The 23,874-nt window shown below is 42.3% G+C and overlaps 1 protein-coding gene across 1 annotated transcript in view; it reads left to right on the forward strand.

The window, feature by feature from the left end:
• Positions 1 to 23,874, forward strand: part of TLL1 (tolloid like 1) — a 163,365-nt gene that overhangs the window by 132,030 nt on the left and 7,461 nt on the right. Inside the window, exons 13-19 of the mRNA XM_069493212.1 lie at positions 1,045 to 1,240; positions 3,049 to 3,174; positions 4,186 to 4,346; positions 7,491 to 7,671; positions 15,397 to 15,522; positions 18,080 to 18,207; positions 22,272 to 22,485. Of these exons, the coding sequence (XP_069349313.1) occupies positions 1,045 to 1,240; positions 3,049 to 3,174; positions 4,186 to 4,346; positions 7,491 to 7,671; positions 15,397 to 15,522; positions 18,080 to 18,207; positions 22,272 to 22,485 (1,132 nt within the window). The remainder of the gene's footprint in view (positions 1 to 1,044; positions 1,241 to 3,048; positions 3,175 to 4,185; positions 4,347 to 7,490; positions 7,672 to 15,396; positions 15,523 to 18,079; positions 18,208 to 22,271; positions 22,486 to 23,874) is intronic.

Consider the following 23,874-nt stretch of genomic DNA (forward strand, 5'->3'; position numbering starts at 1 on the left):
ATTTTTATTTTTCTGTTTGTCCTTATGCTACCCAATTTAAAGATTATCCTCATTAATATATTAATAAATAAGGAAACAGATTTTTCAACCAACTATACCAGCAGTTTCCTGCATTCGGGTTGTGTAGTTCCATGGACGTTCTCTGACATTCCACGACATCCATGTGTCTTTTAACGTCAGTAACAGGAAAATTCCTTAAATTAAGGGCTTGCGTGTTGAATGATACTTGTGAAGACGTGATGCTTTTCATGGTGTTTTGACTGTAGTTGTCTGTGATTTCTAGCTTTAAATATCTAATACGCAGCCAGTTGACTCTATCACGCCATTAGGGCTAGTGCTCAACTTCTGTGAAAATGTAAGAAACAAGAATTTTCTTTAAAAATTATCTTAAAATTTTTAAAAGAATTTATCAATTGTGTTTTTTTTTTAATAAGTTCAGGGTCAAAACATAGGTCCATGAACATGTAGTTCTTCATAAAGCTTCCTAGGTTAACGGCCTGACCTGATATTTGTGTTTAGTTATTAAGGAAAGAGGTTGGGTTTTCCCAGGTTATACAGGTTGAGAGGATGGCGTTGAGGTACACGTCTCATCCAAACAAAGCCACGTGACCTTGAGAGAGGTGAGCCCAGTGCGGAGGCGGCAATACTGTAGTCTTCCTCCGCGCAGACCAGCAAGTCACGCGTGAAGAGTTTCACAGACTAGGAGGAATTGTAACCCCATGTTATCATGTTTCCCTTCAAAAAGAGATTTGTAACCTAAAATAGTACTGTATCAAGAGAATTTGACTCCAGCTTTTCTATGAATAAAACGATGGTTTTATCCAGACTATGAGCAATTTTTATACCTATGTTTCAGAGCAATTATACCTTGCTTGTAGCCTAGCCGGCCCAGTTTTTTTTTTTCATGAAGAATAGGCTTTTATTTGTAAACAAGGCTGCAAAAACTAAGTGCCAGCAATGTGGCACCGAGAACACACGTGTCTCCCTGCGGAAATTGTTTTATTCGTGAACGAGATTCGCGTTCACACGTTTTTGCCGTTGCAGATTGAAAGACACGACAACTGCGCCTACGACTACCTGGAAGTTCGCGACGGGGCCGGGGACGACAGCCCTCTGATAGGGCGCTTCTGCGGCTACGACCGACCCGAGGACGTAAGATCCACCTCCAACACCTTGTGGATGAAGTTTGTTTCCGACGGGACCGTGAACAAGGCGGGGTTTGCTGCTAACTTTTTCAAAGGTGATTTGAGATAACTTATAAATGTGAGATTTTCTTTGCTGGGAATAAAGCGGTATTTATCTTTGAGTTAAGGGAGAACTAGAGAAAGTTCTAGTGAAAGTTGAAGCTTGCACAAGGATATTTTGGTGGGTGTTGATGGGAAAGTTATTAGTAAATCCTAGAGTTTGGAACTTGGTAGCACAGGGTAGGAACTGCATGAGGACACGCTACCGTCTGTGTTTTGTTTTTTGTTTTTTTTTAATGAAATAGTCAAAATAGCAAAACCAAGAAAGGGTTGTACAGACTGGAAGAAAGTATGTAGTTCATCAAATTATTTCCAGGTGCCAGCATTTCTGACTATCCCTCACTGGTCCCCAATCTTTTTGGCACCAGGGACCGGTTTCATGGAAGACAATTTTTCCACCCCAGGCTGGGACCAGCCGGCGGCCCGGGGTTCCCCCACACTGGACATGATCTGTGACCCCCTTAGCAGAATGGCTACATATGGTACCTAAAATGTCTTCTTGACAAAGAATTATTAGTGATTAGCTTTAATTTTTAATTTCATAATTGTATTTTAGTTTATTCTCATGTCCTGTATTTCGTGTGTATTACTGAAGGCAAAGGAAAGCAATTTTAGTGCAAATAGTAACATCAACTATGTATTTAGGAAATTCATAAGCACGTGTATATTATTATACAATAAAATTTTTCTACAGGAAGAAAAAACAAAATTTTGCTTGTTATTGATTTTTATAGACTAAATGGTGTAGAATAGGTTAAAGGATTCAATTGTGTGTGTCGAAATTCAGACTGACAGATGTCCACGTATTTCCCTGATGTAGCGAATAACACTCTGTTGTGTTTCCCTGGGAGTTGCTTAGTTATTCACCGCACAAACCGAGAGGTAGAAGAACTTGGCACTTTTACTACGTGTATTAACTTGTACGTTAACTTGTATTAACATTTGCTATACATGTCGTATTTCACAATAGAAGAAACATGAGGGCCAGCTTCTTCATGTGATATTTGTATATTTAATTATCAATAATGCTTAGTGTTTTGCAGATGCATGATTTCTCCAGAGGTGTTTACTACTTGCCTAACTCTGCTTTCCCCTAAAAAGTGGGACTATAGAGTACGCTGTCATATAAATTGTAATCATAAAATTATATGACATAATATTTTCGACATATGACAAAAATCATAAAATTTTTTAAAGTAGTATATATTTTATATATTTTCATGTTTCGATATACAATTATATAGTATATATAGCATTTATGAAAATAGGAGATTATATTTTATGGAACAAAATGTCTATATAAGAAACAATGTTTTCAATTTAAAGAGGTCCAGTTAATTTCTGCATTTTATTTCTTTTTAATTTTATTCACCATAATCTATTTCTTAATAATGATATTTCTTTAAAAGTATTTTTGGGATATAACTGGAAGACCATACTGTGAAATCAGGTGAAATTATGCTTTTTCAGTAAGTTTTTTTAATGTCATTTCCGACAAATCTCTAGGCTCCAGTTGTCCCCATTTGACCTCAGATTCACGAGAGGCACCCACGTGTCTGGATAGGCGACCTCAGTCCATCCCTGCAGGTTTCTCGCCTGCCTCTTGGCCCCCTGTTCTGGGCTCCAGCATCGTGAATTCCTGCGTGTTCACCAGGGGCTTATGCATCGCTCCTGCTCATTTGCTGAAGCCGTGAACTGTCTCCATTGTGTCCACGGCCATTAGGCATCATATTTTTGAAACCAGATTGACGGGCTTGTGTATAAAAACCAAATGGTGGTTCTGTAACTGTCGCCCCTCTCACAGAGGAAGACGAGTGCGCCAAGCCGGACCGCGGCGGCTGCGAGCAGCGCTGCCTGAACACGCTGGGCAGCTACCAGTGCGCCTGCGAGCCGGGCTACGAGCTGGGCCCCGACCGGAGGAGCTGCGAAGGTAGGGCCGCCCCGCTGCCCGGGCCCCAGCCCCTCCGTCTGCGGATCCGCATCCTCTGGCTCTGTCTCCCTTTCCCTCCCGGGAACAGTGACTTCTCCCCTCGGCTGGGGGGACTCAACTCACAGTCACAGCCCATGGGAGGCCTCCCCGAATCCTTGTCGGAGAGTCAGCCCTGGCCTCCCTTGGTCACCAGGCCGCCTTGCTTAGACACCGACAGATGGATCGATCGATTGATCGATCGATCAGTCTCCTGATGATCGTATCTGCTTCTACCTCTGTCTCCGTCTAGATCTAGATCCGTGCACCCATCCATCCATGGTACCAGGCCACTGTGTTTGTATATGTTGAAATATCTATGTCTGTTTCTCTGTCTAGATCTAGGCCTTTATCCCTCTCTCCCTGTTTATCCCTCCCATCCACCCATCACCTGTCTGTGCCTTCCTGACACAGGCCGTGGGGGTGTCTCCCTCACTGGCGTAAGGAATAACAAATGTATTCTGTTCGCCATAATTTATTTTGCCTGCTGGTAACACAGTGTTCCTTGTCCGGGAAGAAAAAGAGTTTGAGGAAATAAAAAGAAAATAATTTTGTTCTCACTATATCAGACTACACTGTGCTTTACATGTGTCTTTTCCTTAATTCTCACAAAACTACGATCAAGTCTCAGAAATTTATTTTTCCCTTAATTCTGTAGTTGCCGGGAACTGCAAGGTGTTACTATCCCTGTTTAAAAGATAAGACGACTCAGACCCAGTTTTCTTCCTGTTGCTCACCCAGCTGTACCGTGACCTAGAGTGTCGCACAGCCATGATATACTTGGCTCTGAAGCTACAGACTCACACTTTATAAATGGGATTTGGTTATTAAAATAACGTGTAAAGACTGAGGAATGAGATTGCAGTTTCTAGACTTTGAAATCCAGAAGGTGGCTGAGATTAAATGCTGAAGCGTTGGGTGCTAAGAGGGGGTGACGTATTAAAAGCACCCACCGTGTTCTTCCTCTCCTCCCAGCTGCCTGCGGCGGGCTCCTCACCAAGCTCAACGGCACGGTCACCACGCCGGGCTGGCCCAAGGAATACCCGCCCAACAAGAACTGCGTGTGGCAGGTGGTGGCCCCGGCCCAGTACCGCATCTCCGTGAAGTTTGAGTTTTTTGAATTGGAAGGCAATGAAGTAAGTGGAGAATAAGTGCAATTTTTATCACGTTTTAGAAGTCCCTGAGGCAGAGACTGGCAAACCAAGTAGGAAGAGAACAACAGGGAAGAGCTCAGTGAGACAGTGCAGACGGCCCCTGCTGCTTCTGACCCCGGCCGGCACCGCCTACGGCTCTCGTGGGGTCGGGTGACAGCTGACAGTGTTTTGGGAGACTGGAAATTACCCAGGGGGAATTTTACTCAGTGTATTGAATATGTGACACTTGCTTGATTTATTAAAGAACTGTGGAGTATTTGGGGTCAGCTTCACAACACATAGACTTTTCTAGAAAAAATAAACCAAAATCCACTGGCTGAGTCATAACAAAAATATCCATTTGGGATAACCTGCGATATTTTACTTGTGGAAATGGGTATGTTTTCATTAGATAAGTAGTTTTTTATTATGCTCATGGTTCATAAAGAAAGACTAATTTTTTTAACTTCAATAAAGGATGCATTTAACTGAAATTATTTTTCCTTACAAAAGGTAGCTTAGTATAGCTGTTTACTGGACTGTGCTGAAGGTGCAGTTTCTGTCAGGTAGCCATATCTAAACAAGGGAAATCATTTATTTGAAAATTCCTGTATACTAGTCCACACACCAAGTTTAAATGCAATGCCAAGCCTGAGATGAGAACTTTTAGAAAAATGTCCCTTGTATCATTGGTCGACATTGGTTTAATTCCAGAGAAAAGGCTATAAACATTTGTTTTATTTAATCCTCTGTACTTTCTTTTATTTTACTAACTTATTTTGCAGCCTTTCTCCAACGTTTTTTCTGTGTGTACTTTCAAATGAGCATGATTCAACTTCTATATATGATAAAATTAACTCAAAATTATTTACCTTTGATGTATATCTGTTGAACACCTGCAAAGAAGTGTGAGAACAGAAATGTAACATACCTGTGCCCCCAGAGCAACGATTTTTGGTAATATTTGTGGGTTTTATGCCATAATTTTGCTTTCACATATCTCTCTTTCCGATGATTTTCTGTCTATGGTTCTTTCTTTCCTTTTAATTACATTTTTTTCCTTAATTCTGCCTGTAGTAGCCAAGGCACTTCTGTTATTTATTTTTTTTTAATCTTTTACTGGTGGCTTTGAGGTAAATAAAAGGTAGCTGACTTTTGTGTTCCCTTAAAGGAAATTAAAGTCTGAAATGTGATAAACTTATATACTTCAGAGAATTTTAGCATCTTAGAACTCAATGGGCCTCTTGAGTTTTTTTGTTGTTAACATTATGTGTAAGTTTTATGATGGGAAAGATGGTCATTTATCCTTTTAACATAATTTATCAACATGAAATATCATTTTCCTTTAATAATTACTTCAAGTTTTAAGGAAATATTGAAATGAAAATAATGCTTTCTATAATATTTCTAGGAAAACTTTTATATGAGCCACTGGTTTTGAAAATGGTAATTTCCCTACCAGTTCTGTGATTTGATATGAACCTGGTGTTGTGTGACTTCCACTCCTGTAGTTTTCTCTGAAGCTGGGTGTGTCATTGCGATTCCTTCATCGGTAGATATTTCTAGTCAGGCTGGAGGTTGGAATGCAGGAGGAGGGCGGATGGTTTGACACAGATGGGGTGCTGTGCTCTGAAAGGCTGCCGTAATAGTCTTCATTCACAGAAGGCTCTTTACAAACTTTGTTAATACTGCCCAGAATTCTTTAATTTATAATGGTGTTACCGTGGGAAAAGCTGATGCAGAATGCTGTGTATTTTCATAGTTTGGTATCTTGGGTGTTTAAAATAAAAGTCCTAAGCAAATGTGACTTACGGAATGATGAGTTTATGAGTTTGAAACTTCATTACTTTATTTATCACATTGATATCCTGATGGAGAGTGAATTGCAAAAGACGTTAGCCTTAGAATCGTCCTTTTATGTTGCCTTGGTGCCCTCTCTCAACCGAATGGCGGTTGTCACAAGGTGGATAGAAAGTTGCTTCATTCTCCAGCAGCATTCTGCTTATTTACCAGCTAATTAATATCACAAGAACCAGTGATTTGAGGTGACGTACTTCAAAGGGCAGATCGTGCCCCGGGGTTCAGTCACATGCGTTGTCAAAGCCTGCTAATTACACGTTTACGTAATGAGGTCATTCCTGCAAGACGTGTTCTCTAGCATGTGTCCTCTGGAACTGTGTAAACGCCTATGGCGGAAACATCTGTCTGTGGCCATACAATTGCTTAAGAATACCTGGCATTCACTGCGCTTCTTCCGTCGTGGTGCTGTTAGTGTATCACACATAGATCGGAATGAGCCGAGCTCGGTTCAGTGTGAATCCCTGCCTCCACCCCGGGAGCAGAGCCCCGCGTGTTCGCAGTCCCGCAGCAACCCTGCGAAGTCACAGCACCCCGCAACCCAAGGACATTAAGTGTCATCCTTTTAGCGAGTTTGCAAGGTAGAGGGTCTTTTTTATTGCATGCTAAGAATCTGTCGTCCACTCTGGAAGTTACTAAGGGTGCTGTTCGGATTAGAATGTGGTGTTTCTGGGAGACAGAACGGGACTAAGCCAAATTCCACGCTATTAATCACCACAGTGCCATGGTCAAGTGTAATTTTGGACACGATATATAAAAATTTATGAACCTCAGATTTTTCATCTCTACAGTGGAAAGGATTATTTCTCTCGCCAGCGATGGTTTCATAGGCCAAATGTGCCAATTCTGTGTAATTGTTGTCAGTGCTGAATACGACAGTAATGACAAGTATTTTCATAGTTCCCACGGACAATTTAAACTATTTTTTTTAAAAAAGCGGCAATTGTTGCTCTTGTGACCATCAGCACCATAATCTCAACAAATATTCACCTCAGTTCTCCTTCTCTCTTTGTGTTCTGGAAAGGATGTGTGCTGTCAACACGTGCAAACAAGCATGCATTTGCGTACACCGGTCTCAGACACGCAGAGCAAAATTCTTCTACAATTTGTCTTTCTTTCAAGCCTCTGCCTCATAGCTGAATCCTTTTCTTGATTTTTTTTCTCTACGTGTTGATTCCAGTTTGACTGCCCAGAAGTAAAGATGGACAAACATGATACATTTTTCAAAACTAACTGTCAGTCGTCTGGCGTTGCCAGAGCTGGTGACCGTGACTACCACGCTTTTTCCAGGTCTGCAAGTACGACTACGTGGAGATCTGGAGCGGGCTTTCCTCCGAGGCGAAGCTGCACGGCAGGTTCTGCGGGGCCGACGTGCCGGAGGTGGTCACGTCGCAGTTCAACAACATGAGGATCGAGTTCAAGTCTGACAACACCGTGTCCAAGAAGGGCTTCAAAGCACATTTCTTCTCAGGTACAAGTATTCACGTGTTGTGTGTGTGTGTGACAGATTTTCAGCATGTATTGGCTTAAGTTGTATGTTATCTATTTGTCACAGTTTTCTATAAATGTACGTTGGAGGTACGAAGAATACGTGGCCATTGACCCTAGGTTGAGCAATATGTACTGGAAATTAGAGTATTCTAATATTAATGAATGACATGTTGGCCCTCAAACAATTAGATCTTATAGAAAATCTAATCAAACATTACAAAGGCTGATACAAATAACACAAAAATAAGCATAGTAATATTTTCATACGGTGACTACTCTCTACAAGTGAATGGCAATAACAGTCCCAGACTTCAAACAATGGTTAATTTCTCAACCTAATTTTTCTTTGTTTTTGGAAAATGTGGTCTTATTTGAGCAACACACTTTTTATTCCTATGTTTTAGCAACGTGTCTTCTTATTTTATATTTTCATTATTATTAGGCTAATACTAAATCATGCTTTGCCTCATCACTATAAAAATGATTGCAGCAAGAGACTTGGAAATGTGGAAATTATAATTTTACTAAGGATAATATATCATCAGGTATATTTAATGGCTTGCACGTCTGTGTTTGGAATTTAACATTTAGTTTAACCAACTCAAAGTAAATTTGTCTCTTAAAAAGCTGAAATTTGATAACAGCTCCCCAGATTTTATGAAACTATATGAAAACATCAGTGAAATGTCCTTATTTTCTCAGTCTCAGAATGGAGGGGGCGTGGGGGATGGGCAAATTTGTAACTCGTGGCTGCGGCGCACACTCTGGGGGATGGGCATGCTTGCAGCCCTGGCGTGGGCGATGCAAAAGCAATAAATGTAACCAAAATGTTTGTACCCCCATAATGTTCTGAAAGTTAAAGAAAAATTTTAAAAAAGAACATTATTCTGAGACTTCAAAACTAGATAAAATTGTAATAAACCTTAGTGTAGCAATACATTCTGCCTTTGCAACTGGCAAGCAACTTAAAGCCACTGAATTCCAATTATGTTTTAATATTAGGTAATTTGGATTGAGTTAATTCAAAGTCCATTTATTCTGGTCTCCATGTGTTGAAAATTAATGAGATTTACAATGTCCAGGGTTTGTTTGGGGTTTTCAGAGTAATTGAAGTTAATGGTTCACGAGCTCCATTGAATTCCAGTTCACACAAAAGTGCCTCCAAACACAATGGATTTCAGCTCCTTGTTCTTGTTCCCGTCTTTCTCCCAGATTTAATCACCTTTTAAAAATTCTTTTCAGGCATTCATTTAAGATCTATATTATTCAAACTACAATTTTAACAACCTATTTTAATGAAAGGAAGACTTTTTTAGACTTCATTATTTTATATATGTCATGTATTTTTGGAAGTCTAAGCAATCCAGTAGTTGGGTAGAGACAAGGATACTTATCTTAGAGTCATCTAAATATTTATTTTAAACATGAAAATTATGAAGTAAATTAATTCTGTCATAATATTCAAAGTATTCAGGATCCTTTTCATGTGACCTTAGTCATATATTTCATTTAAAAAAAAATTTTTTTTTAAATACAGGCTATAAATACTGGCTCGAAAGTGAGATTAAATTTAGTTACTCAAAAAATTTAAAATTCACTTTCTAATGTTTTTGGCCAGGCAGAAATTTCCAAATCTTCAAGGCAGGTTATGTATCTGTGTCTTTAGAACAGCACTGTTGAAACATAAGCTGTGCGTCTTTAGTTCTCACCACACGGGTGCGGAAGCGCGTGCGGAAAGAGCTGTGCTTCCCACGTGAGCGTGTGTGCTCCCCTGCATGAGCGTGTGTGCTCCTCTGTGTGAGCGTGTGTGCTCCCCTGTGTGAGCGTGTGCTCCCCGCGTGAGCGTGTGTGCTCCTCTGTGTGAGCGTGTGTGCTCCTCTGTGTGTGCTCCCCGCGTGAGCGTGTGTGCTCCTCTGCGTGAGCGTGTGTGCTCCTCTGTGTGTGCTCCTCTGCGTGAGCGTGTGTGCTCCCTTGTGTGAGCGTGTGCTCCCCGCGTGAGCGTGTGTGCTCCTCTGTGTGAGCGTGTGTGCTCCTCTGTGTGTGCTCCCCGCGTGAGCGTGTGTGCTCCTCTGTGTGAGCGTGTGTGCTCCCCTGCGTGAGCGTGTGTGCTCCTCTGCGTGAGCGTGTGTGCTCCTCTGTGTGTGCTCCCTGCGTGAGCGTGTATGCTCCCCGCGTGAGCGTGTGTGCTCCTCTGTGTGAGCGTGTGTGCTCCTCTGTGTGTGCTCCCCGTGTGAGCGTGTGTGCTCCCCTGCGTGAGCGTGTGTGCTCCCCGCGTGAGCGTGTGTGCTCCCCTGCGTGAGCGTGTGTGCTCCCCGCGTGAGTGTGTGTGCTCCCCTGCATGAGTGTATGCTCCCCGAGTGAGCGTGTGTGCTCCTCTGCGTGAGCGTGTGTGCTCCCCGAGTGAGCGTGTGTGCTCTCTATTCCTTTGTCTCCCTGTGGCTGTGCTCCCTAAACTCGACCAAGCACCTTGGTAGTTCTTGAGCTTGTAACAGCTGATTTGCTGTAAATCACATTCGCTGATATAATCGTCTCCAGACATCATCTCTGCTTTTAGTATTTTTCAGTGTGTTTAAATAAACACATAAACCAATTACATGGCAACATTTCATTTTAAAAATGTCTAGCCTAGATGGTGTGGTGGAGTGTAGGTAGGTAACTCAACTGAAGTTCAAGGGTAAATTAAACCCCAGACTTTCATGTTATATGGTTATATTCACTTTCATACATTTATCTGAAGATGAGGCAGCTGAGGAGTCAAGATGCTCAGTGACACAAAGCACTTAACCCTTAGTTTGCCTTGGTGCATAGACTCTGTCTTAGCCGCGAGAGCTCACCACGGCCTTTGCAATGATGCTGGTTACGTGTAACCTCCAGCACCCTGACGACCTGAAAAACAACAGCAAATAGCTTTTCACTTCTGTGTTAGATTATTGTTCCCTAAAGTCAAAGACAGTTGTTAAATATAAACTTTCTGTGTTCCCCTTTTGATGCATGGAGCAGTCTTGGCAGCTTGTCAGATTCATATTTAAAATACTGTGGTTTTGGAAGAGTAGTTAAATCTATTTCACATTTAATTTCCTGGGAGTTTCTGTTAGTGGGAAAGATGTTTGCTCAGGAAGCGAGAAGGAAAAACATTGTATTTGTGATAAATTGTGGTAGTATCACCAAGAGATGGCAGCAGGGACGGACTTGGTGGCTCAGTATCCTGAGTATGATGGCTGTGCAGAGTCATAATGTACAGGCCGTCATCCATGTTAGCAGACGTCTGTTGACACGGAAAGCGCCGTTGCCGAGTTCTGGGGATGCTTTCAGCATCATCCTGTACAAGCGTGTGCTACAAGCCAGGTACTTCTCTGTAACCGTATCGCTTAGGAAATAAGTGTGGAAATCATAGTCATATTGGGCTTCACAAACAAAGCGGAAGGATACTTTTGAATGTCAACACTCACCATTGGGGGATTGGATACGGCACGTTACTGGGTTTATTGTCACAAACTCTTTTGAAAGAAATTGAGCATAGGAATCAAGAGTCACTAAAGTGACGATTCCGTTTGCCTCAGAAATCCCATTCTTGGGACTCTGGCATAAAGCAACATTTCAGAATCTGGAAGAAGGATTTCAGTATAATGTGGTAGTGACAGAAATTTGGTGCAACCTAATGTCGGGACAGTAGGAAAATTGTAAATTACTCACAGCAAATGCCCTCCGTGGACTCTTCTGCACCACAAAGATGGGTCGGTGATTCCATGGCGTAAAAAGTTGTGTGTGACGGAATATTAGTGGAAATCTGGGCACAAACTCTCCGTGCACTGTGCGTACAGTGAGCATGTCGGGGAGCACACCTGGGAGTTGCTCCGTAAGAGCACGAAGAAGCTCCTGCAAAGACGGTGCCTCCGTTTCCCCAGCCGTCGTCAGTTTGCCTCTGATGGAAATATAGAAATGACTTCAGAAGAAAAACACTTACATCATATTTCACCTACCTGTTGCCTAAAGTATTTCTAGTTTGCAAACATTGCCTGATAGACTTTGATCTTCTTTGCAAACAAAGGGATTTTTAAATCCATCTATTTATTCATTAGTTGATAAATATTAACGTAAGGTAATTTTAATAAAATATTGAATTAAGTTTCCAATTATCTTATTACAGACAAATATGTTAATGTATTATATACATTAATAAAGAGATAATTTATGAAGACAGTCTTAAATGCTTATGTTTATAGCCAGTGTTCTAAAAATTTCAGTAGTTTTGGCTTTATAAAAACTTAACAAGGAATATGACAAGTTCAGTTATTGTTTTCCACATGCTTTTTGTTAGAGCATCTAACAATTTTCAAGAAATTCAATAATAATTAAAAACATTTGCTAATAAGTGATTTCATATTATTTAGAAAGGAAAGCTATTTAAAAATAAATTCTAGGCTTCACGTAGTTAAGTGACATAGCAGTAAAAAAGGTAAAGAAATATATTTAAATCTCAATGTATACAGTGAAATACTGCATTTGTAGTGTTATTTCCTATATAGCAATATCTAATACAATAATCACATAAGAGATTTTAGCTGTTCTTGCACATAGTCTCAGATTTTATTTTATTTTATTTTTTTTTTGAGACAGAGTCTCACTCTGTTGCCCAGGCTAGAGTGAGTGCCGTGGCGTCAGCCTAGCTCACAGCAACCTCAAACTCCTGGGCTCAAGGGATCCTACTGCCTCAGCCTCCCGAGTAGCTGGGACTACAGGCATGCACCACCATGCCCGGCTAATTTTTTCTGTATATATTTTTAGCTGTCCATATAATTTCTTTCTATTTTTAGTAGAGATGGGGTCTCGCTCTTGCTCAGGCTGGTCTCGAACTCCTGAGCTCAAACGATCTGCCCTCCTCGGCCTCCCAGAGAGCTAGGATTACAGGCGTGAGCCACCGCGCCCGGCCTAGTCTCAGATTTTTAAATAAGTGTTTTTTGAGATTTCAGAAATGGAATTGAAAGGATACTCTAAGAACTTATTAGCAGAATAATTAACATCAGTGATTTCTATCACTTCCGTGTTCATAAAATTAAGAAACTCTCATCAATTCTGATTGAATATCATGAATTAGTTATAAAAATGCCGTAGCTTGAAAATTGGGAAGTTATTGGATTTGATAGAAGAAAATATATAAAGGTAATATTAAAGCAAATAAAGAAATAAGAAATATCAAAATAGGACTATTTGAACATTTTGTCTATTTCTTCTTTGAACTAATTGATACTGTAGTGACCTAGGCATTTTCTAGAAGGTATGTCGTCCAACCGTATATCGCTGTTATTTTCCTGGACTGAATAAAATTTGTTATTACATTAACAATAATTATTTACTTTATGTGACAATAAAGCCAAACCTATGAATAACTGGCCACATAGGATTGGTTTTACTTTAGATTTTATTCCGCTTAATGGCCTTACCGTAGGTCAGTTCGTGTTCTATCAAACCTTGAAACTAATTGAACTTGGAAGTATGAGCTGGGGACTCAACATTTCCACTGGAATGAAGTTCAGACATGAGGAGTATTTTATGTTTTGGGAAATTTTTCATTGTAGAATGATCGTGCATTTAAACACCCAGCAGTGATGCATGTGCTATTGACTAGTGTGTGTGTCCATGTTTGTGTCTTCACACTTCTGTGTCTCTCACGCGAAGCAGTTTCCACAGCCGCCCGTACCAGGGTGACTCAGGTGGCTTCTGCCTCACGGCTGCTCTGAGCAGCCACCTGCTTACCAGAAGTGACAAAGGTGACCGATCTTCCCTGAGCTACTTTGCCTACCCTTACCAGGTTTCCAAGCAGCTCTCCAAACCCTGGTTGAGCTGGAGCACAGCTAACGCCCGTGCTGTCGGGCCTTACCTTACGTACACAGAACCGCCATCGTGTAAACACTTTCGCAGGGAACATCTGTTTGCCTCAGAGTACTTCTGGCACCAGAATTGTTTCAATCGGCTCTTTTCATTTAACAAAGATGAGGGGTATTTCTACATTCACTCATGAGGAAGCATTTCTCAGGTGCTTCTTAAGTAAATAGCCTCTGAAAAGTTATAATAAAATGACAAATTCACATAATTTACTGCTCAGCTGTCAGAATTAGAGCATGCAGGTGGGGGCGGGGCGTGTGTCCCACCCCCCGTTCTGTGTGGGCCCCCATGGCGTACGGACTGCTGGTCTCACTGCTGATGAGGGAGTACAGGTTCGAATCATGATAAATTGCTCTAAAATTAATTTTACAAAGCTAATTCTCTATTAACTTCTGATTTTTGTATATTTTGTGTTTGATGCTCTTTTAAAGAATAATTTTCTTTATTCTACTTTTTTATGGGTTTTTTTTTGTTTGTTTTTTTGCTTAGTCTCCATAGTACGTGTTGAAAGTGATAGAAATGTCAGGGATAGGCAGAGAACACATAAATCACAAATATACTGATTCTGATATATTCTTTAAAAATTGAGCTCGCCCTTATGTGTTTAAAATGTTCTACTAGAGCCAATGCGTGAATATCTCCTTAAAGCAGGTCTATGCTATGTCATGTCTCCCAAAGTGGAAAAATAGATGCGTCTTTAAAAACTTAGTATCCGATTCTTTGATAAAAATATCTTCCCTACACCTATTTCCATAGACTAAATATGGATTTGATAGAAAAGCAAAACCAGCACACTCTGTGTGCCACCGTGAGCCACCAGCGCTCACCAGACACAACAGCTGAGGGTAAAATTTGAATTCAGCCTACCTTCTGTGACTGGGAATGTCCTTTTTGCTCCCCGTGTGGGAGTGACGGGCGTCTGGGCGACGTGCCGTCACAAGTGCGTGTCAGGAGCAGCCGGCCAGGTTTGACTTTGGGACAAGCCGGCCACGGGGGGAATGACAGCTGGGTGACACGGAGCGACAGCTGATGCCCGCGCTGGGTGACGCTCGCTGATCTCGCTGGGCATTTTCCCTGCGGCGATGTTGTTGGCTGCGTCTTACAGCCCAGACCCCACCCTAACCCCCACTTCCAGCAGACTCAAAGCCCTTCCAGGGGGTCACTGCTTAATACACTGGCCTGCCAGAGTAGATGTGTTTGACGTATAGAAGTTAAGTTCCTTCTTTAGAATAGTCTAAGGATGCTTTTTTCTGTCTTGGAATGTTGTGAAATGTCCAGATTCATTAATGCTAAGCACAACTGCAAAGTTAATGAAAAAAAAATCAACTACAGTTGTTACGCTGAGTGATTTTTTAAAGTGATGACATACAAATCTTGGAACCTTGTTTAGCTTCTGTCATACACCGTGGTTGATATATTGGATGATCTCCCTGTACTTAAGTCCTATCTCTTGCCTTTATTCAAACTACACACATTTTAAATTTCTTTTTCAAAAGTAGCAGCAAACTGTTAGGATTAATTTGGAAATTATCTGTTGATGTCCCTTCTCTTCTGTGCAAACTTGTCCTGCAGCACAGGATGGGAGAGGACTGCGGTCTGTCAGGGTAGCACAGGTGTCGTGGACACTCAGGCCGTGGCACGAGGCTTCAGGCTAAACAAGGAAAGGGTAAAACTAAGAAATCATAGATTTTTATTGTTGGGAGCAGGAAAAGCTGTGACTTGGTTTACCCTTTGCCATTGTTAAGCACAACTAACGACTCTCCTTTGATGTCCTTTGTGTTTAAAGCTACTTGCTAAACCGTGGGGTTTATCTGTTTGCTAGACAAGGACGAGTGCTCCAAGGACAACGGCGGGTGTCAGCACGAGTGTGTCAACACCATGGGAAGCTACGTGTGCCAGTGTCGCAACGGATTTGTGCTGCACGAAAACAAGCACGACTGCAAGGAAGGTATGGGGAGGGAAGCTCTTTTCTTGATGACACGTAGACTGTCATGTGCTTTGGGTAACGCATGGCTTCTAAGTAAAGTTAATTGTTTCCGTGAGTGATACCATGGGTGGTTATTCAAAATGTCAAAAAAAAAAAAAAAAAACTCTGTGCCATGCTCAGAGATCCAGGGCGTGCTGTTGGATGGCACTTCACGCGTAGGTGGCATCAGAGCAGCTTGTAGGACAGACACAGACGCTGCTGCGGTGCCGTCTGGTCCCCAGAAAGGCCGCACGTTATCCCCAGGTCTTTGTCGAGCAGACCTGGCGACACCATCCGTGTGCAAACTGAACTTCTGCTAAATGCTTTGCGTTCCGTGTAATGTCCCTCCCAAAAATACCCTGTACTGTGCTGCATGAGCGACGTCCCTTTAAATACCAAGAGCATCACACTCAAATGCCTACAGAGAGACATTTGACAATGTAGCTGCTCTGCCATTTAAAGTTTTAAGTCATGGTCTTGGCCCAAAACTGTGCGCTGGTAGCACATGGGTGCCCGCCAGATTTTGTCCCCAAGGCCTTGCAAAATTCCAGGGTTTCTTAAAAACAATGATCTTAATCCCCTCAGCCAATGTGCGCTAGATGGAAACAAAAAGCACATATTCAGTTCTTATTTCTTCCTTTGAGGGTCTGCTCTTGAATTTTCTACTTAAATTTGGTTTATACCTCTTTTGAAAGGAGAATCGTGAAGGCAAATTTTATAACCTTAGTCATCAGCATATAGAACCAGTTAGATAACAGCTTTTTATGTACACATTAGAATGATATTCTAATTAATGTAATATTCTAATAATCAAATAATTAGAGAATATTCTGAGTTGGCCCTTGTTCCACTTGAGTGTGGTCACGTTTGTGATCTTTTTTCTGTTTTCACTGAGATAATGGCATTGTGCAGAATCACAGGCAAGCAGGATTTTTTTCTGTCTGTACCTTCGTGCATGAGCAGAATATTTGTAACTTAGTAAGATGTGTTATTAAATCAATAGGTTGGGCAATAGGTCCAGGTTTTGGGGATTTTTTTGTTGGTTCATTTTGTTTTTTTGCAAACATGGAAGGTAATTCAGAGAAAAAAAAAATGAGACAGTGTTTGCAGATTATATACGTAGACCATGGCTCACAGGTAGCAAGGACATCTCTGATTGTTACAGAAGCTAATCTTTTCCATAAATGATTTTATAGGAAACTTGCTTCTAGAGGTGATGACATCCAGGTGACCCCTGAATAAAGGTCATTTCTATCGCTGGGGAACGGGTTGGGACATCTTTCACCTGCGCTGCAGTGTTGGCACGTGCTTTTGTACGCTCAGCGGCAGCCTCTGAGCTTCTCTCGGGCCGTTTACCAGGCTCCACAGACTGCACAGGGCACGGCAGAGGCAGGGGCAGGGGCAGGGGCAGGGGCAGGGGGTTCAGAAAACCCTTGTCATCACTGGTGTCAGACTGTTAAGGCTGTCCTCTTGCTACGTAATCCTAGATTGTTTGACAGGGGCTGAGTTTCACCTTCCTCTCTTCTGTATTCCCCTGTGGCACATTCACACCTCTCTGCAAACCCAGCACAACTGAGACAGGTCCAGGGTTAAGGACAGCAGCAATGGCGGCAGCAGCTGCTTGTTCGCAGCAGGGTGACAGGTGTGCTGTCCCCAGTAGATTGCTGGGAAAATCTTGGAAAAGTACAAATGTACTTTAAAATACAATACATAATACGTAACAAATAATCCCAGTGTAAATAGGGATGTATAGGGTGTAGCCTCATAAGTTATATGGAATGAACACAGCCTGAGGATATTAAATATTTTTGGAATCTGATATTAACAATGTGGAATGGTCTTGTCTAAAATGAGGTTATTTTAGCTGTAAAAGAAACTAAAAAACTTACGCTAACAGAGGGAGATATTCTTTGAAGTTAGTTCAGAAGCTACCCCCAGGGCTAGTAGCTGTTCACTTATTTTTCCTTTAGTGCTACCTTTTGTTTTGATGAAATTAGGGCTAGTTTGTCTTAGCAGCTAAAATTATGACTGATGTGTTTGGTGTATACTTAGCTAAGGGACACAGCAAATGTAGATACATGATTCATAGAGTTCCTTAATGTTGTTAATTAGCTGTAAATGATGTTCCCGTGAATAGGACTAAAAAAACTGAAAATGGCACGGCCCACTGATTTTTTCTTTTTTTTATGGCATTGCATTAAGCACTTTGCACATACCCAGTGCTGACATTCTTGGTTGTCGGTACGCGTTGCCCTGTTACAGTCTGAGCCACAGATCCTGCAGTGCAGAGCAGGAGCTCATTTTCCTGTGGGCGTTGATCTGATTTGCGGTAGACGCTGAATTTCACGTGGGGCAGCCACACACGCAGCCTGGTGATGGTCAGCAGCGTGTTTCCCAAGCGCAAAAACGTGGTGGCGGAGACGGGGTGACCATCGCTGGTGTTGGGGGGCCTTTCGGGGGACAGGGCTACACGGGCTGCGTGCTCCCTGGCCCGGCCCCGCGTGGGTCTGCACTGACCGTGTCCCGGTTCTTGGCGCAGCTGAGTGTGAGCAGAAGATCCACAGCCCCAGTGGCCTCATCACCAGCCCCAACTGGCCGGACAAGTACCCGAGCAGGAAGGAGTGCACCTGGGACCTCAGCGCCACCCCCGGCCACCGCGTCAGACTGGTACGTGAGCGCGGTCTCCCGTCCCTTAAGCTGACTGCCCGTCTGTCGTGCACTCGGAAATATTAGAAAAGGAGTGTCTGTTTAGTTGACCTGAGCCGGCAGGCAGCTGGAGGAGGTTTCCCTCTCGTGCTGTCCTGCCCACACCAAACAGACCCTTGGTTTCCTGGGTCGAGGTGACACTGCACTGTCCTCCGGATTTGCTCATCCTGGAGGCCTTTTTGTGTGTTTTTTTTTTTTTTGAGACAGTGTCCCACTCTGTCACCCCAGGTACAGCACAGTGGTGTCATCACAGCTCACTGTGGCCTCAAAGTCCTGGGCTCAGGCCATCCTCCTGCCTTGGCCTCCCGAGTAGCTATTTTTAGTAGAGACGGGGTCTCACTCTTGCTCAGGCTGGTCTTGAACTCCTGGGCTCAAGCGATCTTCCCACCTTGATCTCCCCAAGTGCTGGGACTACCAGCGTGAGCCACTGCACCAGGCAGATCCTGGGTGCTTTGAAAGGAGTTACCAAAGTCACTGCAAACAGGAGGCTGTACCTCCCAACATGTTACTGGTAATGATGTTTCCAAATGTGGAAAATAAAGGAAGTAACAAAAGAAAAATAGGAAATTCAGCTAGAAAGTAATAGAATAATAATTCACTTAACATGCACTGCCATGTGAGTTGTATTTAACTCATGCTAGTTTGGAGCCCAGGGCCTTGTGAAGCATATGTAACTCACATGTCTCTTCACTTTGGGAGCTGCATGAACCATTTTTCAAGTTGCATATAACACACAGAAAACAATAAAAAATAAAATTTTCATTAAATTAGAAAGGATTGTTTTGTTTTTAAAGTTTTTATTCTATTTTTGTAATAAAACACGGTGGCCCCAAGGAAAAAATGTCTTTCCCTTGTGGTAGACGGTGTGTTAAACACAGCAGTGTGTATTCTGCTGGTGGCACCAGTCTGTGTGCCTCAGACACACTGCATGCGTGTTTCTCATGACGAAATCCATCTTGTCCTGTGGCTTGTGGAATATCATTAGTGTTCTGCGTGACGCGGTGCCCTCTGCAGAGGGACTGCGGTGTCCTCAGGAGCCTCACGTTTCGCTCTGCACGAGTGACTCGCATGTGAGCGTGACGTGTGCCGTCCGCCCGCGTGCTGAGTCCTGCCTGGCGGCCTGGTCGTGCGCTCATGAGTGTCAATCTCATTCCCGGCTGCACGGTGCTTGGAGAGCATGATCTAAGGAAGCAGTGCAGGACTGCGGACTCTCGACAGTCGGCTGCGGTGCGCTGTGCTCAGCAGCAGGAAGCAAAGCGGCTGCCAGGCCCGGAGCCAGCTCTCGGCGAAGGGGGACGTCGTCCGCAGAGCAGAGTCTGGTTCCGGCTCAAGGCCGCGCGGGACCAGTCCAGCCGTGAAGCTATTTTTAAAATTTTCTGTTTGGACCCTCATCTCCAGTGAATTTTTTCTTTTTGGTCAACAAAGAGGCCTTGTCCCTACACGGCTTTATAATAAAATCAGAGACAGCCGCCGGGCCGTTCCTGTTCCCAGCACGGAGCTGCCTGCAGCCGCCGGACTCGCGAGAGACGTTCCAGGCAGAGATGTCGCTCACCTCGGCCACTGCCGAGATGCGAGAGGACAGCGCGGGTCACAGTCCTGTCCAGGCTCCTGGCCGAGCGAGGGTCAGCGCTGCCCTGAGCCCGCGGCTGCAGCGCGGAGCCATGTTCCAGTGTGGTCGGCAGCGCAGGCGGCCAGGGGGGCTGGGAAAACAGGTTTTAGTGAGGACATTTCTTTGTGCAGATCAGAAATCTGTTCGGTATCATATTCCTTATCTCTGAAGAACCTCCTTCGGTAATGTGTCTAGCGTAGGTCTGTCAGCACTTTTGAAAGACATTTTCATGTACACAGAATTCTAGGATGGAATTCTCTTTCTGCATTTGAAACACCTGACTCTGCTACTTTCTGCCTTTTGTAGACTCTTATAATTCTGATACAAATCTTATCTTTATTTCTGTGCAAGTAATGATTCTTTTTCTATGGAGTATTGAAACACAGTCCAAAACCAAATATTAATGAAAAAGACCCAATGGTGTCTGTCTGGTGGCCCAGTGCTGGGATCCTCAACAGCTTCATGAAACCTGCTCAATCCATGACAGCGATGTCTCCTGCAACCAACTGGACGAAAGGATGAGGATGCCTGAGATTAAGCAGCTGAGATTGGTCAACAGAGACAGGACAATCCTCCTGCAAGAAAACACTCGACCACATGTTGCACAAACAGCGCTGCTCAAACTGCAGAAGCTGGACTTGGAAACTCTCTGTCACCTACCGTATTCACCAGACCTTGCACCAACTGACTACCACTTCTTCCAGGCTTTGGACCACTTCTTGCAAGGAAAAATATTTAATTCTCAACAAGCTCTGGAAAACGCCTTTTGCAATTTGATCGCCACTCACTCTCCAGGCTTCTTTGTTGCTGGCATAAACTAGCTACCATTAAGATGGTGACACTGTGTTGATAGCTTAGGTGCACACTTTGATTAATTTCTGCTTCTTGTTTGAGATGTAGTAAACTACACTTTTGATTTGAAGTTGGCCATCTCATATTTAATGACCTAATACTTTAGAACATCATTATACCCCCATCTTTCTTACAATTTCCTCTTCCACACAGGTTTCCTGCTCTTTGTGTCTATAGATGTGGACTGTGAATCACAGTCAACAGAGGTAGTTACTCGGCACACAGTGGTTCTCAGATATTATTTTACTGAAACGGTATTTTTCCTTTTGAAATAACATTATTGTAACTCAGAAACTTGGTTTCATATTTAATAAAGAACTCTGTGTGCAGTTAAACCAATGTTCTCTCAGTGGTTTCTTATCCGTTGCAGCTGATATGAGGAATGTGTGTGTACACAGTGGGCAACAGAAGCTGCATCTCACGGGAGGTGAAAGTGAGACGTTTGGTTGGCCACGTCCGTGGCGTTTCATACTTGAGGGTGGTGGTAGCAGGAGAGAGGGGGTCCGGCAGACACACGGACAGATTCATGCACCGAGCCCTCCAGCGAGCCCCCCACATTTCCTCATGTTTACTTTCTTTATAATTCTTCAGCTCTGTAGACTTAAGTAGGAGTGTCTTGTACAATAGTTTTTCTGGGGAAAGGAAAGAGCTTTTCCTTTCTTTCAGTGCATGATGACTTTCTGGGGAAAGAAAAGAGACTTAATTGGCAGGGGTCAATGACCTGTAATTTCTGGAATTAATAGCAGTTGAACAATGTTATTTTCAGTTCATCTCAATTAAACTTTCCTTTGTGATCTTTAATGTGTTACATATTTAACAAATTTTTATTTTAAATTTGCTGAGACTCACACAGAAAAATCACTATACAGGTAAATTAGCATGATTTCTAAATGGCGTAAACAAGAGCACAGCAGCCAAACTTTCCGAGGTGGTGAATAGTGAATTGAGCCTACCCTCTAGCTGAAAAGTAAATTAAAAACACTCTAGCCTCATGTCACACTAGTATTTTCTAATCAAGTGGTTCATAAGAGCTAAATAAATATAGTGAAAATCCTTTCTGTTTTAGTTATTCTGTGAGGATCAATTGCATTTAAGTTTTGTGGAAATACAATAATGACTTTGTGAGGTTTTCTTCTTAGTCTGCGTGCCCAAGGTAGGATGATGATCTGTAGTTCATCATCATCATCAAGCCCACAAAGAATCAGCCTTGTCATTTGCTTGCTGAAGACATTCTGATGGATCCTTTGGGTTCAATTCAGAATAAGATACCATTCTGTTATTGTAATGTTCAAATTCTGTGTAGATTTAGTTGCAATAGTAGAATCAGTTGCAATAGCCGAATAGTAGACTTTCACGTGAGGTTTTTACATTGTTTTCCTCGCTATGTTTTTTTCCGGAGATGACACATTCTACAGATTTCACACCCCTCTCGGCACTGCACCGTATGGATTAGATCATCTGAAGCCCTGAACACAATTTATTTATGTGCATTTCTGCCCCAAAGAAAAGAACGCATTTTGAGTGATTTGTGGTTTTTAACTTTTTTTTTCTTTTTTTATAACAGGCTTTTAGTGAGTTTGAGATCGAGCAGCATCAAGAATGTGCTTATGACCACTTGGAAGTGTTTGATGGAGACACAGAGAAGTCGCCGATTCTTGGACGGCTGTGCGGCAGCAAGATCCCGGACCCTCTGGTGGCTTCCGGAAACAGAATGTTTGTGCGGTTTGTTTCTGACGCCTCTGTTCAGAGAAAAGGCTTCCAAGCCACGCATTCCACAGGTCAGCACGTGAGGGCCACGCTTCTCTTTTCTGACTAAAATCCAGGTCTCTCTTCTGGTGAATGTATCTGGTTCCGTAACAGGATTGTAAACAAATCCCCGAGGCCGGCAGGTGAAATCTCCCTGAAGCACTGCGTGAAGCATCTGCAGAGCCACAGGGCATCCTGGGCGTGTAGCAAAGACCCAGTAGGTGCAGTCTGACTTGGGATGGGTGCAGCGCGGTCAGGGAAAGCCGTCCCTAAGTGTGGGTGTAATAACGCAGGTCATGCCAGCACTGGCAGTTTGACTCACACGCCACACGTCACGTGTAGAAATCTCTAGCTCCATACTAAAAACTTATGTTTCATCTAACAACCTACCTGGTCAGCTAACTTTTGTAGTAATATATCTTTGTAAATAAGTCTGGGATTTATCTGTTTGAGAGAGCCGAATATTTTTTCTTTCATTTGGTATGCAATAAGGTTTTTTCCCCAATCCTAATCTCTAATTTTTCTTTCATAGATTTCACCTATTCTGAGAATATTTAAGAAGCAAAATTTAATTTAGAAAAATTTAAAAAATTTTAGGACAAAATGTGGAATAAAATTGTTTATAATTTGGAGACAATTTAATGATATTTTCCATAAAATGTTTAGAGAATGTCCATTTTTCATTGTTAAAAAAAAAATCAGTTAATTGTAGCTGTTTGCTCAAGTCATTTAGCTTATGGTGACACCTGGTGGCCTCAGTGATGCACAGACACTTGCTAGACTGAGGGCCTGGATGGAGGACAGGATGAAAGTATTCAAATCCACCTATGAAATAGTTTCAGTGCGTTTTTTTGTCGTGGTTTCCTGCTGATTGTTTTTGGTTTTTTTGTTTGACTTTGTTATAGAGATCAGAATTTTAACCATCATATTGTCCAAGATTATTTCTCCCTCTAGTATATTTTATTATGAGCATTGGATTTATATCGAAGTCTGTGACAATAGATAGTAATTGTCAGGATAGTGATCTGATTTTAGTAATGATTATACTGCTATAAATAATACACATTAATTCTTTCTCACAATCAATATGAATATAAATATTATGGTTTGAGAAAAATCTTGCATGGACCATAAACATTTCATACTAATGAGAGATTTTTCCAAACACTTGTCATTTACTATTTAAATGTTTTCCTGTTGACCTTTCATATATTGGAGGGGTGGAAAAATCAAATCCTATGACTTCATCACTATTTTCTGATAGCACAGAATTCATGGCATATTTGTTTAATATTCGGGCTATCACAGGTTCCAAGAATGCCATGTGAAATGTGCTGTCAAAACTTTTCAAATAGCTGATGATACAGTATTCTAAAATTACCTACCTCTGATCTTTTCTTTTTTAGTTTTATAAAAACTTA

Source organism: Eulemur rufifrons, chromosome 18 (assembly GCF_041146395.1).
Source record: "Eulemur rufifrons isolate Redbay chromosome 18, OSU_ERuf_1, whole genome shotgun sequence".
NCBI classification, from domain to species: domain Eukaryota; kingdom Metazoa; phylum Chordata; class Mammalia; order Primates; family Lemuridae; genus Eulemur; species Eulemur rufifrons.